We start from the raw sequence: 16,678 nt of genomic DNA on the forward strand, positions 1-16,678 counted from the left end.
GTGAAATTTTATCCCATAGTATACTTTGTAATTCTTGAGTATAATAAAATCTTTTGTATCTCTGTGGACATAGGTATGTTACCGAACAACATTAATTTTGTGTCATGTGATATTTGTTTTTGCTTTGTTTATCATCATTTTTCACAACAGATGATAGTTCTTATAGGCAAAAGGAAGGGCAATTAATAGAGGGTTGTGTAAGTGAAGCAATGGCATCGGTGGAGAGTGGCTGGGTTCTACATTTAAAAGGATCAATAAGCCTTGTTGTGGGATTAGGAGAGGTTTGGATAGTGAGTTGAGTTGAGATGAGATTCAATAAAAGTTAAATAAAATATTGTTAGAATATAATTTTTTAATATAATTTTTGTTTTAGAATTTGAAAAGGTTAAATTGGTTATTATAATTTGTTTGAACGTTTGAAAAAGTTGTAATGATTAGATAATATGAGATGAAATAAATTAAGAGTATTTTTTAATCCAAAACAATGCCTTTGACAAAGGAGAAGGGGATACTAGAGTAGTTTGGAAAATAGTTTACACATTTTGGTGTTGGAAGTTTTTTAATGACAAAATGCTTGATATTTTTCTTTTACTAGTGATGAACCTAACATGCATTGTTTGGTTATATAGTTCAGATGAGATGAGATGAGATGTTTTGTTAAAAATTGAATAAAATATTGTTATAATTTAAATTTTTAATATTATTTTTATTTTGAGATTTGAAAAAAGTTGAATTATTTATTATATTTTATGTGAGAGTTTGAGACAATTATAATGATTATATGAGATAAGATAAGATGAGATGATTTAGTTTTATAATGATTATTCTCACAATTTCTATCGCACCAAACATGGGAAATCTTTTTTTTTCTCACAAACGTTTTCAATTAAAGGTCCGTCTGTTTCACTATAAAACAATTTTTGGAAATGGTTTTCAGAGTTTTCTAGCATTTGAATGTACTTGAAAAAGTAAGTCAACAGGAAACAACTTTAATCAACAGAAAACTCGAGCTTCTTTTCTTTTTTTTGAAAATAACTCCAGAAACTTTTTATTGAAATTACGTGTTACAACTTGTATCATCAAGAAGGCATCCCACAATGAATTCCGGGACCTCTTCTATCCAAACTAATTCTTTTCTAATCTCTAAAGCTTTCTTTGCTAAAGTATGGGCTACAGTGTTCTTTTTTCTACTAGCATATTGAATAAACCAGTGTGTCCTATTTCTGAAGTGAAACTTAACATCATCAATGATAGGGCTAAATTCAAGAACAGCTTCTTCCTCACTCAGTACAGCCTCGACTACTTCCTTTGCAGCGCCCTAAAAAATAGCTTTTTGAATATTAAAATCTGAGCACAAATCAGCTGCTTTCCTCAAGGCCAAACTTTCTGCAACAGCTGCATTTACCACATTATTTTTGATATCACATTCAGCCACCAAAGCCTCTCCTTCTTCATCTCTTATAATAATACCAATCCCCATTCTCTTTCTTTTTACATCCAAAGAGGCATCCCAATTTACCTTAACAAATCTCCTTTCTAGTTTCTCCCAATTCTCCCGTAATTGTTGTGCCTTACTCTGCCAGTTTTGATGAGCTTGAGCTTGTACCTCTTGAAATTCTTACAAGGCTGCTCTCATGGCAATGAATGAATTCTTGGGGCAATCCCATATCTTTTCAAAGCTTTGTCACACCTGGTACCTCAAGGTCCCAAATGTTCTTCCATATGTCCCCTACTTTCTTCTATGATGAACTCTCTCATTTGCTTCTTTCTTTTAATTCCAAGTGCAAGAAATATGCACTTCTAACTGTGAAGAGACCCTTCTTGGCTGGCCCCCAAATTATCTTGTCCTTTGCTCTACCTCTGCTCAAAGGCATACAGAGAATCTGTTCAGCTTCTTCCTCCGAGAATATGGTTCTTATTATTGATTCATCCCACTCTCCCTTCTGACTGTCAATCAGTTCTATCACTTTGGCATTCCTCTGCAGTAGAGATACTGGGGACTGTACAGCAAAGGAAGTGGGTCTAGTCAACCATTTAGATCTCCATATATTAATATCCTTCCCATCTCCTACTTTCCACCTAAGTCCTTCTCTCAAGAGGTCCCTTGCAGACCATATGCTCCTCCATACCAGAGAGGGTTGAGCACCTAGCTTAGCCTCCAAAAAATTCTCAAATCTGAAGTACTTTTCTTTGAGTAACACTGCTGCTAAGGACATTGGATATTTGAGTATCCTCCATCCTTGTTTAGCAAGGAGTGCGACATTAAAGCTCTCCATGTCCCTAAACCCCATTCCCCCTTTACCTTTCTGCATACTCATTTTTTCCCATTTCCTCCAAACCATCCCTCTCCCCTCTTGCTGACTTCCCCACCGAAACTTTGATAGCATAATGTTGATTTCCTTGCACAATTTAATTGAGAGTTTAAAAACCCCCATGGTGAAAGTTGGGATAGACTGTAGGACAACCTTGATTAGTACTTCTTTTCCAGCTTGAGACAAGAAAGTGTTTTTCCAACTTGAAACTTTCTGCCATAACTTCTCCTTTAAGGTTCTGAAGGTGTTGAACTTTGATCTCCCTACCATAGCAGGGAGTCCAAGGTATTTTTCATAAGTGCCACATACAAATGAATTTCCATCTTTCTTGATAGCTTGCTTGTCTGTCAATCGAGGATTATTGCTGAAAAAAACAGAAGTTTTCCCTTTGTTAAGGAACTGTCCAGAGGCCTTTTCATAAACCAGTAGAATTTCTTGGATTTTCCTCCAGTCTCCAATATTAGCTCTTCCAAATAAGATACAATCGTTTGCAAACAGCAAATGATTGATGCTAGTTCCTCCTCGAGCCACTTGTACCCCTCTTATTAGCTTACTCTTCTCATAATGATCAAGCAAACTGCTCAGTCCCTCAGCGCAAACAATGAATAAATAAGGTGATAAATGGTCACCTTGTCTCAAGCCTCTTGATGGCAAAAATTTATGGCCTGGTACCCCATTGATCAAAACTGAGTATGAAACAGATTTAACTCATTTCATCACCAAATCTGTCCACTGTTTGCAAAATCCAAATTTAGTCAAAACAGCTTCCAAAAAATCCTACTCCACACGGTCAAAGGCCTTAAAATATCTAATTTCATGGCCATACTTCCTACTTTCCCTTTCTTTCTATTCTTCATGGAATGCAATAACTCGTAGGCTACCATGACATTATCATTAATAAGTCTACCAGGTAGGAATGCACTTTGAGAGGGGGAAATAACTTCAGATAAAACATGTTTGAATTTGTTGGAGATGGCTTTTGAAACTATTTTATACATTACATTGCATAGACTTATAGGTCTGTATTCAGTAACTTTTTTGGGGTTCATAGTTTTAGGGATCAAAGCTAAAAAGGTAAAATTGAGACAAGGATCAATAGGGTTACCATTCAGTATATCAAGTGCAGCTCTACACACTTCATCAGAAACTACACCCCAATGGTTTTGGTAGAAACATGGTCCAAAACCATCTGGGCCAGGGGCTTTTAACGGGGCCATTTGTTTCACAGCTTCCTCCACTTCTACTGATGTGAACCTTCTTGACAGCCTTTCATTCATTTCTATAGTTACCTTCTCACTCATTCCCACAAGGCATTTATCAATCTCATCCTGGCTTGGGTTAGTGGTTTGAAACAACTTGCCAAAAAACCTTCTAAAGGTTTCTTCCACCTTCTGAAAACCAATAAAATTCCTGTTGTTTTCATCTTCCACTTCATTAATAAAATTCCTTTTCCTTCTCTCCTTTGCACAAGCATGGAAATACTTAGTATTTCTATCTCCATGCTTATACCAGTTCCTCTTTGCACGTTGCTTCCACCAGAGATCCTCCTTCTCTAGTGTTAGGTGCAGCTCTTTAGTGACCTTTCTGATTTCCTCTACATTACTCCCATTTTCCATAGCTTGTAAATTCTGTAAGATCTTGGTTTTTTCCTCTACTTCCTGCCCTTGCCTTTGCATCTTGTTTTTATTCCACCTTTGAAGAGCTTTCCTGCTATTATCCAGTAATCCAGTAACCTTTGAGGAACCAGTCCAAGCCTCTTTTAATATCACTTCACATTCCTCTTCTAAGGCCAAACAAGCCTCATATTTGAAAGTCATTTTCCTCTACCTTACCTGCATCTTGTTAGAAGGATTCTGTACATTAATATGGATTAATAGTGGCTTATGATCAGAAGTTCTAGCCACCATCACTTCCACCCATGTCTCAGTGTAAGTGTTCATCCATTGAGGGTTCACCACGGCTTTATCTAGTCTTTCTTTAGTAAAGGTTGCATTTGTATGGGAGTTGCTCCAAGTTTACTTGTCACCCCTCCATCCCAAATCAAACAGGTTTCCATCTCTCATTAATTCTCTAAACATTTCCATTTGGTTTTCAGGTCTAGCTTTTCCTCCCCACTTCTCATCATTAGTTATAATCTCATTGAAGTCCCCTACAATGCACCAGCCTTCATTGCCACTGGGTTTCATGGATTTAAGCAAACTCCATGCCTCTTTCCTCTTCACAGTTTCAGGTGGGCCATAGAAACAGGTTAACAACCATTGAGTTTCCCCTTTCCCTCCTATCCATGCATTGATATGCCTTTGGGAATAGTTTACAATTTCCAAATGCACTTCATCATTCCCCAACAGAGCCAATCCCCCCCCTTTCCAATTGCATGCACTCCAAAACATCCAGCACACCTAAGTCTTCTCCTTATTCTATCACATTTCTTATTATTAAGCTTAGTTTCCATGATGAAAACTATATTGGGTTTTGACTTCTCTGCCATAGAGTAGAGATCTTAAACTGTCCGAGGGTTCCCCAACCCTCGGCAGTTCCAACTCAAGAGTTTCATGATAATTGGCGGGGCTGCATCATAGCCTCTGCCATTTCAGTAGGTTTATCAACCACCCCATACCCTTTCCTTCTCTTGCCTAACTTCTCATTGAAACTGCTCCTTCTAGTTTGTGTTTATCTTGAGCCCTCCTTTTCCATACCCTCCTCTTGTCTACCTCCCTGTTTACCACCAGGATGCCTTCTTCCTCTGCTTCTTTCTCATGGTTTTCCTCCCCCACCATGGACTCGAATAGCACTTCAACTTCCTGCAAGTTTTTGTCTCCCTTATCCATGAGTTCAACTTGTTTAATCCATCCTGCCTCTAAGAAGCTGTCTCCCACTAACTCCCCTCCCTCCTTTGATATTTTACTTATCCCATTTTCACTCTCTAGGCTTTTTTCACTCTCTCTTGTCTCTTCCTCATTTCTTTCCCTTTCCCTCCTACCCTCTTCTACTGTTTCCCTCCCTTTTACTCCATCTTGAGCTAAGTTTTCTTCTTCATTTCTCCATCTACTTCCTTCCTCATTACTCCTATAACTATTGTTAAATAGCCTGTTTCTTTGAGATTGTGCTGCCCTCATCCATTGGCCATACTGGTTCCCTTCTCCTCTCGAGTTCTCCTCCCCCTTGCATCCAGAAATGCCATGGTATATGCATCCACACGAGAAGCATATTCTTGGCATCTTCTCATAGCTAAAGGGAACCCAGACATTGTTTCCCTTAACTGTGAGTGTTCTTCCTCTTGCCAAGGGCTGAGTTATATCCATGTGGATTTGAACTCTCAAAACCTTCCCCCACCCACTTCCATCTTCCTGCACATCTACATTCTCCACCCTTCCAACCGTATCCCCTATTTGCTTTCCTCTCCTTTCTATCATGCATGACAGTGGTATGTTTTGAAATCTCACTCAAAAGCTCTCTGAGTGAAACTGAATTTGTTTGAGAGGAGTGTTCCCTTCAAACTCTTTTAGGACCAGCAGCTGGTTGTTAAACAACCATGGTCTTCCCGACCATACTCTTTGTTTGTTAGTAATATTATCAAACACAATAGCAAAAACATTTGGACTCACCTCAGTAAACACAGCCTCTTTACTGATTCTCCAAATTTTTCCTAATGTGGTTTCCAGCATTTCCTTGTTAATCAGTCTTGCCGAACAGAGTTTCGCCATTAGAGACCTTTGTTCCTTCCTTCTCAGCCCCTCCGGTACATCATCATCATCAATCTCGATCTCTTTTATTTCCTCATCAAGCAGTCGCAACTCCTTCCATTTTTCTTCCAAATCTTCAATTCCTCCGTAACAGGTGCTAGAGTCTCTCCTGAAATGGCTTCACCTGGGTGATTTTCACTCCTTCCGTCGTGGTTTGCATCCTCCTCTGACACCTGACGGCTGTTGATAGCCAGAGCAACCTTCCTCGCACTGCTGGGACCACCTCCAAATTCCTTTCCTACCGTTATAACTGCCTCTCACGTTCCACTCACCACTCCACCTCTTTTTAGAGAGAAAAGAGTGGATACTTTGGTTATAACTCGAGCTTCTTTTCTAGAAATTGGTTTCAATGTAGGAGAAAAAATTAATGAGATTTATGAGGGGGAGAAAACATATCATACATAAATAGAAAAAAAAGGGAAGAAATTATAATGGATTCACTTTCTTTAGAAGTCACAATTAAAAATAAATAAAAAAGTAATAATGCTAACTACAATCTCTTTTATTATCATCTTTCCACAATTTCATTATTTTGTATTAAATGATTGGACATAAGGTCTGATCTCCAAATGAGAGAATCAGTATTTTCGAACCCCAGGCCACCTCTGATTAAAAAAAAAAAATTTTGATTGAACAATATTTGTTATGTCCAACTTGTAGGCAGATTATTTGATACTATATGATGAGATATTCGGAAGATGAGAGTAAAATAGATAATAAAAAGAATTTAAAAAAAGAAGAGTAAAATGCCAAAACAGATAATAAAATGGAAAAGAGGAGGCAGGCATTCATGACTTTGATAAGCCCTTGATCCGTTTCATCCTCCACCAATAGCGAGTAGATTTACGTTCTCAAATTTGATCTCCAAATTTGAATTGTGTATTGCAATCAATCTCACAAATATTATCCATCAAAGGTAATTTATGATGCACCAATCAAATGAATCTTGTCATCATGACCAATCCTTTTCTTTCTCGTTCCTCCACCACATGTACAGGAAAACTCGCATCCATAGCCATTACCAAAGCACGAAAGCAGCCCGACACCGTTGGAGCGCTTACGCCTGTTCCCCGTATGCGTGCGTTCTGACTCGAGATCTTGATATTCAAATTCAGATATTGGGGGGAGCTCCATCCACCACCTTGCGATCTTCGTCTTCAGCCTTTCGCCACCGCTTTCTTCGGACCAATCGTCCAATATAGAGCTCTCGTTGTCATTGTTCTTGGCGTTCAGATGAAGTCCTTTGGCCATTGCTGCCGCGATCACCCTTAGAGATGGCCCCGCATTGGAGTGCGGCGCATTCCCGATGCCCTTCTCCGGAGGTGCAGGCTTTGAATCATCATGCATGGAGCTCGTTTTCACAGCGTATCTCTCCAGAGAGGATCTTTCACTCTTGGAGCGCTTGAATCTGATCACGGGATTGGTTCGTCGTTGGTTTTTCACATCCATGGGGCGTTGCGAGCTTCTCTGTTTTTGAGTCTTGGATTTCATTAGATCCCAATAACCAACTGCTGATTTGCTGAGAGCTCTATATAGGGGCATGCTACGAAAGCTGTTGTCAAGGAGCATGACACCGACGTTGAGAATCCCTTGTGGGCGACCTGATGGGCGACGAACTTGGAGCGCCACCAGTCTCATCGTTGCTTTGCCTTCAGTGCGAGATGAGGGAGGGAGAAGATTGCTAATGAGGACACGGACGGTACCAACCAGTGTGTCACGCAACCAAGATGAGGCGTAAATCTCGATCATGATGGCAGAGGTGTCCGAATCGAGAAACTCGTCGGCGACACGGAACAAAAATTTCTCGTTCCAGGTAGGGTGTGTATGCCCGTCTTGGTCGACGCGGGTAAGTAATTTGCGCTCTGGGTTGAGCCATGCAACGGCGTACGTGTGCATGGACTTGGACTCCGGCTCCAAGTCTTGCGCTGACACCAAAGTAATCTCTAACATTTGGAATTTAGAAACAGCCATGGTGGTGCTCGCGATGGTGATGGGATGACAGAAAAAATGAAGAACAACGATTGCACTAATAACAGATAGCTGCAGTGGCGGTGATATATAATTTGTCCCTATTATAACTTTTAAATGAATCTGATTTTTTGTATTTTGTGAAGTTTTGGATTGAGGAGATCTGGGCAACGGGGCTTTATTCAAGGGTTGATCGAAGGTCATGCATGTATTGTTAGAGGTTTGTTGCAATTGCGGTTTTCTCTGGCTATCTGAAGGTATAACATATATATATATATACATGCACAGAGTCATTCTAGAGGACAGCTTTTTATGTATACTTTTTCTGTAAGTGGTTGAAAGGAATGTTCTTGTTGATAAGACCGTGTCTTGATCTAGAACACAAAATAAGTGGAAACTACCCGATTTGCTCAATAATGGAAGAGACTTATACAAACAAGTCTAGCTATTACGTTTTAATTACTGAAAATAACTTTTACAAGCTGGTCTTGACACAAACCGACCAAACCTTTTCGTGCACTCCGGAAGATCGACAGACACATCAGCCTATATTATAGAGAATGAGATTAAAACAATTAATTTTAGGCCACTCACAATCAATTGATCTATCTATAAATACATGATCACACACATTGGTAACGCATAAACATATCACATCAGCGGCTATAAAATACATTGTCATTAATTCTAATGTTTTTTTGTAAGTATAATAGACTTGCTAATAGCATAACTCATTATAAAATCTGTTGGAGCATTCTCATTAATTAGCTATGACTGTTCCCCCGAGTTCCAGACTGAGTACTTGGATATACCCGACCAGAACACGGACCAGTTAACTTGGGTTATGACCTGGGCCGATACCCTAGGTGAATCCAAGTTTCAAAAACTCAAAAAATCTGGGTATCGAGTTGTACCCAAGTTTTTTTTTTGTCCATTTTTCATTAAGATTTAAAAGCATAATTTTTTTAATAAAAGCCTATATTATATGAAATATTTTTCAAGAAAAAATCCATGTTGAAAAGCATAATTCTCTTTATGTAAAAGCTAGGGGTGTTCATCCAGGTTCCCACTAGGGAACCCGGATATACCCGGACCGGGACCCGCACTACAATACAATTACTTTTTAGTGATGGTTGGAAAATTGTGACAGTCCCCAAATAGTCACTAAAAAGTCCTTTTTTGTGACAGTTTTTGGAAAGCTTCACTAAAGACAGATTAGATTTTTTTTACGTTCCAACGTATGAGAAATTTACGTTCGAACGTTACATATACGCTCGAATATTGTGGCTACTTACGTGCAAATGTGAAATGTTTTAGCGCCAATGTTTGAACGTCAATTACTAACGTTCGAACGTTAATTGTAAATTTAAATTAAATATGACTCGAATTTAAAAATTATGTGATTTTTAAAGTGCATAATTTGTGAACAAGTCTAAAAAATTGACTTGTATATATTTATATATACATAATTTGTAATATATAAATATATATTTAAGTTTATATATATTTGAAGTGCATTGATTTAGTATTAAAGATGGAAAATATAACATTAAAGAAGATTGAGAGTAGAAATTAAAAAACCATAGAAATATTAAATAATATTTTTATTTACATATAATAAAAGTAAAATATAAAATATGATCGAATTTCTTTAACAACACTCAGATGATAGCATTGTTTGTGAAATTTGAACTCCGTACCTCCTTAGTCAAGGTCTCAACCTTGTCGTTGAGGATACCTACACGATGGGCGATCTCAGAGACAGACACCTCTATAGCCGTGAGCGATCAATCGATCTTTCGATCGATATGCGCAGTTAGCTGTGAGATCACCGCTTCAACCTAAGCAGGTCGCGCATCTCCCGCAGATGTACTTGACGGCTGCTGGCTACTACTCCCCACATGACCTGGCTCAGGCTGCGTCGGAGGAACTAGATCCTCTACAGGGGTGGCTGACGTCCCCTTGCCTTTCCAATGCTATGTCCATGCATGGTCATGTCGAGGTGGCTTATCTGATCTTTGACCCGCTCCTCTGGCTAGGTTGGCACTCCCAGTGCAAGTAATAGCTGGTTGATCAGTACACCGTATGAGAGATTATCCGTGGAGATGATGCTTGCCTTGTAACGGATCATTTCAAAGATGTGTAGTGGAAAATTTATGGGATCTCCACCTGCCACTCGTCTCAAAAACTGTGCCCAAAGTCGACTAAATGTGGTTTTATGTGCTACCGGATCCACGTTTGTTGCAACAATAAGGTGCAACATACGGAAGAAAGGTAGCAGATGGTTCTAGTTAAAGGCGTTATTCCTCTTGATCTACATGTGGTCCCTCCTGGTGAGGATGTAGAAATCCTTGTCTCGGTCATCATCTCGAGCCTCTATGTCAGTATCCTCGGCCTCTGACCAGTCTGCATCTCTGGCTGATGTTGGCTCAAATGGGCGGCCAGTAGATGATGCAGAAGTGCATACATCCTCACGGGGTATAGCGTGTGCAAATGTCTCAACTCCTCGACGAATCTCGAGGTGCTCGAAGATGAAATTTGGTGAAATCTTAATGAAAACACTGCATACAGTCACAGTGTGAGAGGATGCGTCCTGATGCATGTCACACATCCTATATAGAACTCCTGAACCATTGAGGGGTATACATTCCCCCTCAATGTGCAGATATTTCCTCAGTCTCTACTGACGAAAACATCTCTCAGGTTCATCTGCTCCCATATGAGTTCATCGAACTCATTAATCAGGACCTATTGCTCTACCATAACAGTACGAACTACGATACGAGTAGTGTCCTGAGTGGCTCATTCCCTCTCTCGTTTCCTAGTATGTAAAGGATGAGCCATATTCTGAAAACAGAAAAGGAAAAAAAATTATTTACATTGATGCATTTTTTGTATTAATGCTGCTCTACATTAACGTTCAAACATACTAAAAGAAACATTCGAACGTTCAAATAAAACGTTCGGACGTGTATTCTTTACGTTCGCACATAAAACACATACATGCGAACGTATAACATATTCGTTTGAACGTAAGCAATAAATAAATTTAAATGACGTACGTTCTGACGTTTATGCTTTATGTTCGAACGTATGAATTTTACGTGCGAACGTTGAAGCATAAATAAATTTTAAAAGTAGTACGTTTGGACATTATAATTAAACGTTTGGACGTAAATTTTACGAAAAATTTACGTCCGAATATAAAATAATACACGTTCGAACGTAGAAGCCTTAACGGCTATGTAATTGAAACATCGTATGTTCGAACGTCTTGGTGACAAGTTCGAACGTTACGACAATAAATGACTGAGTCGACTCAGCCATTATTGAAATCTCAAAAATCAATTTACAAGGTTTTAAATGCCGAAATGCCACCGTAGAAATGAATTATACACTTCAAGAAACTGTTATACGGTGACTATTTGGCCAATGGCAAGCCGTGGTGACCGGAAAATGGAGTCCACCACTTGGCCCATTTTAAATAAAATCGAACCCAAATCTCAAATAAAATACATGTTAGAGGTTAAAAGATGAATGCCTACCTTTTAGTAACGGTTGTGGCGGAGTTTGACGGTGGCGACGACGAAGGAGTGGCGGCGTGCAAACGGGAACGAAGTTAGATAACGATGAAAATGACGTCTCGCGGTTCTGTTTTGGGCTTATATACACGAAATGTTCAAACATAATTCTTTGTACGCTCGAACGTTTTTCGATTTATTTTTCAAAATATTGACTATAATATATTATATTATTAATATATGTTATATATTATAATGTATACTATAATATATAGCATACTATATAATATTATTTTATAATATATATAGTATATTATAGTATATATCTAATATTATATTATATATTATAATATATTATATATATAGGATCCATTATAAACTAATGAAAACAACATTAGAACCATAAACTCTTATTATTAGTCCAAAACGATATACTTTATTATTACAATCTAGTACCCAAAATTTTAGTGTACAAATTTCTAAATAGATTAATTGGAATCAAATTACTCTCTCTAATGAATGACAATTAGATTAATTGGTTTTTTTGAATTTGTGAGTGTTAGTTACATTTCTAAAGTTTAGCAATATGTTTATACATGTTGTGATTTTATGTTTACTCTTGAAATAATTATGATTATTGTTTATGAATTTTGTGAATAGTTTGTGAGTTTATGGTTTTCATTGATGAATTAATATGTATAGAAATATTGTTGTGGGAATATTATTGTTGTTATGATATGTATTTGAAATATTGTGATTATTGTTTTTTAATTTTTATTGAATATGTTTAACAAGAAAATTATAAGTTTTGAATCTTAATTTAAGTAAAGATTAAAAACATTTAATATACATTTAACATGAGAGTTAATATTTAACATTTAATAAGTGTATATAATATATTCATACTAATTTAGTTAGAATATGATTATTATTCAAATTGTTAGTATAAAACTTAATCTTAGAAAAAAGAAAAAAACTAGTATATAACTTAACTATATATAAAGTATAATACTTTTTTCATATAGAGTGAGAGATCAAAGACGAGGCTGGCCATTAGATCAGTAAATAGTAAGGCAGTTTTAGTGGGAGGATCGATCTTTTTTGTTTTCAAAGTAATGTTCAAACCTTCTCCATGATTGTGTTACAAGTAATAAATATATAGAGGACTAACTAGCTAGCTAGCTTGCTTGGTGATCACGTTGTAGTTGCGTACCTTCATTTGTTGCGTTTGTGGCTATGAAGTGGGCCATACATATCTTCAAACATCGATATAGGTGTCCATTAAGTGAGTCCTAGCCGTACGAGCCTTTGCTGATAGTCGTGGTTAGATTAAGCATCCATGTCAAGGGTGTAAAAATTTGTGTGCGATAAAGTTGAATAAAGTTGAAAGTCATATATTTATGAACGTTATGGATCTGGGTTGGATGAAGTTGAAAGTCATATATTTGGATGAAAATGAGAGTCATACAAATTATGACCCTCAGATGATATGATTCCAGAAAATTATTACCATATAGTATATATATAGTGCATTATATATATAGTGCATTATATATTATGTTATATATAGACTATATATAATACTCTTATATATATATAATATACTATATATATTCACAAGTAATTGGAGATGATGCGTAAATATATACCCTGAATAAAAAAAAATTAAAATTAACAAATAATAGTAACAAAAGATTCGTATTTTTCTCAACTTTTACATAAATAAAAAAATATTATATAGTACTATATAGTACTATATATATAGTGTATAATATATATATATAAGTTTTGTTAGTTTTATTAATTATAGATTATTGATTCATATATATAGTATAGTATATATAATATATTATTATGTTTTCATTTAAAGTATTATGCTATCATACTATATATATAATATAGTATATATACTATACTATAATATAGTATATAATATAGTATATTATATACTATATATAGTCCAGATTACTCATCTTGGCATCCACATTTCATAATCCTAAAAATAAACATTTTTCTCCAACATATTTACAAGTGATTGGAGATGATGCTCAAATGTACACCTTGAGTAAAGAAGAATTTAATAAGTAACAAAGAATATCTTGAACAAGCAGGTTATATGAAGGAACTTTTATGTCACAAAAAGTTAGTATTTTTCTCAATTTTTTAAAAATAAAAAGAGATTATATTGAAAAGAAATATTATGAGTATCTAGAAAAAATACAAATATATAACTATTATATTAATAAATACTAACATATGAAGCTAAAAGTAACGTTCGAACATGAATTTCTTACATTTGAATGCTAATATTATATTCTCACTCGATTTTCTCATATCTATGATGATCTTCCTACGTTCGAACGTTTCAATCAAATGTTTGAACATTAATGGAGATATATGAGAGGAAATTGATATTATTCGAACGTACAATTATAATACGTTCGAACACGAGAAGAATAATGTGGAAAATTTCTTGCTCGATTTAGGCACTTCTATGATGATTTGAAATGTTCGGACGTTAGGAATTTACGTTCAAACATTAGAGTAAACGTTCGAACGTAAATTTTCTAATGTTTGAACATGCAAAATAAAAGTGCTGAAAAATTTTCCTTTAATTTAAGAACCTCTGTGATTATCTGAAACGTTCGGACGTTAAAATTTTACATTCGAACGTTAGTCGATGAAAATCACTGGGAATTTATAAACGTTCGAACGCTAAATTTCCTAACATTTGAACATGAAAATGGAAGTGCGGGAAATTTCCCGCTAGATTTTGAAGACTATCATAGGAAGATATGTTCGAACGTATATAGAAAACGTCCGAACATTATCTGCAGAAAATTTAACCTAGTTTTTTAACGTTCGAACGTCATCTAAAAATTGGGCGGGATAATACAACATTTGAACTTACAACTTAAACGTTTGAACGTCATCTAAACATTGTGTGGGATTATATAATATTCGAATGTACAACTTAAACATTCGAATGCTCCATCTAAAGATTTTGTGATTTAATGAATACACACACGAGAGGTAGCAGACTCAATTCTGCTTCTCCCGTGCGCGTAACAAAGAGAGAGACGGTGAGAGATCAGGGTATTTATGGGTTAGAGAGAGAGAGGGTTAAAGTGAGAGAGAGTTGAGTGAGAAAGGGTCATGGGTTAGAGAGAGTGAGAGTTAGAGTGAGAGAGTGTTCGAGTGAGAGAGAGTTGTATGAGGGAGGGTTTATTAATCTTTTGCACCTCTAGTTCCATTGATTTTAGTAAGGAAAAACTATTTGTCTTTTATATTTTCTTGAATTTTAAGATATTTGTCTTGTGCTTTTGTTATAAATATGCTTCTAATAAATTAATGTTGTATTTTTTTGAAAGATTGGTTGTGATTATTGGCAAGTTGGAAGCTTTTGATTTGTAAGAGGATATTGTGAGTGCTAGGTATATTTCTAAACTTTAGCAATATGTTTATACATTTTATGCTTACTCTTGAAATAATTGTGATTATTGTTTGTGAATTTTGTGAATAGTTTTTGAGTTTATGATGTTTATTGATGAATTAACATGTGTAGAAATATTGTTGTGAGAATATTATTTTTGTTGTTGTGATATGGATTTGAAATATTGTGATTACTGTTTGTGAATTTTTATTGAATATGTTTATATGGTTATAAATATATTGTGTTTAGGTTTTGGATTGATGTGAAATTTTGATATAATATTTTTTGGTTTTTTTGAATTTGTGAGTGCTAGTTATATTTCTAAAGATACTCAAATATGTTTATACATGTTGTGATTTTATGCTTACTCTTGAAATAGTTGTGATTATTGTTTGTGAATTTTGTGAATATTTTGTGAGTTTATGGTGTTTATTGATGAATTAACATGTGTAAAAATATTGTTGTGAGAATATTGTTGTTGTTGTGATATGGATTTGAAATATTGTGATTATTATTTGTGAATTAAGGTTGAATATGTTTATATGGTTAGAAATATATTATGTTTATGTTTTGGATTTATGTGAAAATTTAGACATTATAATTTTTTATCCCTTTTTTGAATTTGTTCTTTAACAAGAAAATTATAAGTTTAGGATCTTAATTTAAGTAAAAATTAAAAACATTTAATATACACTTAATATGAGAATTAATATTTAAAATTTAATAAGTATATATAATATATTAATACTAATTTAGTTAGAATAAGATTATTATTCAAAGTATAAGTATAGTATAAAACTTAATTTAAAAAAAAAAGTATATAACTTAACTATATATAAAGTATAATATACATATAACAATTATTATTAACAAACTGTCAATTAAATATTCTTACCATTGTGAGGTTTCAAACCATTATATTATTAAATAAATAAATATATATAGATAAAGAAAGAAAGTAGAATAATACTCTTAAATAAAAAAGTTTTGAACCTACCAAATAAATAGAGTTGGAATAAATAAATATACTTATTTAAAATAAACTAGAGAGTAAGTAAATAATGATCAAATAAATGCTTATATAAAAATTATATACTTATTATCTATATAAATAAATAACTCACTCAATTAAGTATAACAGTTAAAATTATAATTTAGGAATTATAATAATTAAAATTATAGATAACAATTATAATAAAAATTATATAATAACAACGAGGGAGAATGATCTTGAAGAAATGTCTATCAATTTGCTTGACTATTATAGTCTCTCCGGTCTTGACAACTCTCCTCCGATCTGGGATAGAAGCTCGGAATGTGCACCTGTGACTCACAACCGATTGATTCAACCCTTTTGAGAATATGAGTACAAGTTATAGCACTTGACCCGTTGTATTGATTTCGTACAATCTTCCACCATGGAGGTGTATGAAGGCGCCCAACTTTTTGTTAACTTTACTTATCCCCGACTCGAGATCACTTGGGAATGACATTGACATATTCATGCAGCCGTTGATTGAAGAGCTGAAAGAGTTATGAGAAACAGGCGTTAGAACTTATGATGCATCCACGTCGACATCTTTTCAGATGCATGCTGCGATAATGTGGACTATAAATGACTTCTCGATATATGAGAATCTTTTCGGCTGGAGTACGAAAGGGAAGTTAGCATGTCTAACGTGTAATAAATAAACTGCTAAT

The 16,678-nt window shown here is 35.2% G+C and overlaps 2 protein-coding genes across 2 annotated transcripts; both read right to left on the bottom strand.

Moving 5' to 3' along the window:
- Positions 1–1,057: 1,057 nt before the first annotated feature.
- LOC118349897 lies at positions 1,058–4,129 on the bottom strand. The gene is made up of 3 exons (XM_035695844.1): positions 3,418–4,129; positions 1,806–2,998; positions 1,058–1,318 (listed from the first exon to the last, which is right to left on the bottom strand). Exons 1-3 carry the CDS (start codon positions 4,127–4,129, stop codon positions 1,058–1,060), a joined length of 2,166 nt encoding a protein of 721 aa, XP_035551737.1.
- Positions 4,130–6,820: 2,691 nt separating this feature from the next.
- LOC109000333 lies at positions 6,821–8,316 on the bottom strand. The gene has a single exon (XM_018977162.2). The coding sequence runs from the start codon at positions 8,303–8,305 to the stop codon at positions 6,977–6,979; it is 1,329 nt and encodes a 442-aa protein (XP_018832707.2). The 5' UTR covers positions 8,306–8,316; the 3' UTR covers positions 6,821–6,976.
- Positions 8,317–16,678: the final 8,362 nt, after the last annotated feature.

Source organism: Juglans regia, chromosome 11 (assembly GCF_001411555.2).
Source record: "Juglans regia cultivar Chandler chromosome 11, Walnut 2.0, whole genome shotgun sequence".
Lineage (NCBI taxonomy): Eukaryota > Viridiplantae > Streptophyta > Magnoliopsida > Fagales > Juglandaceae > Juglans > Juglans regia.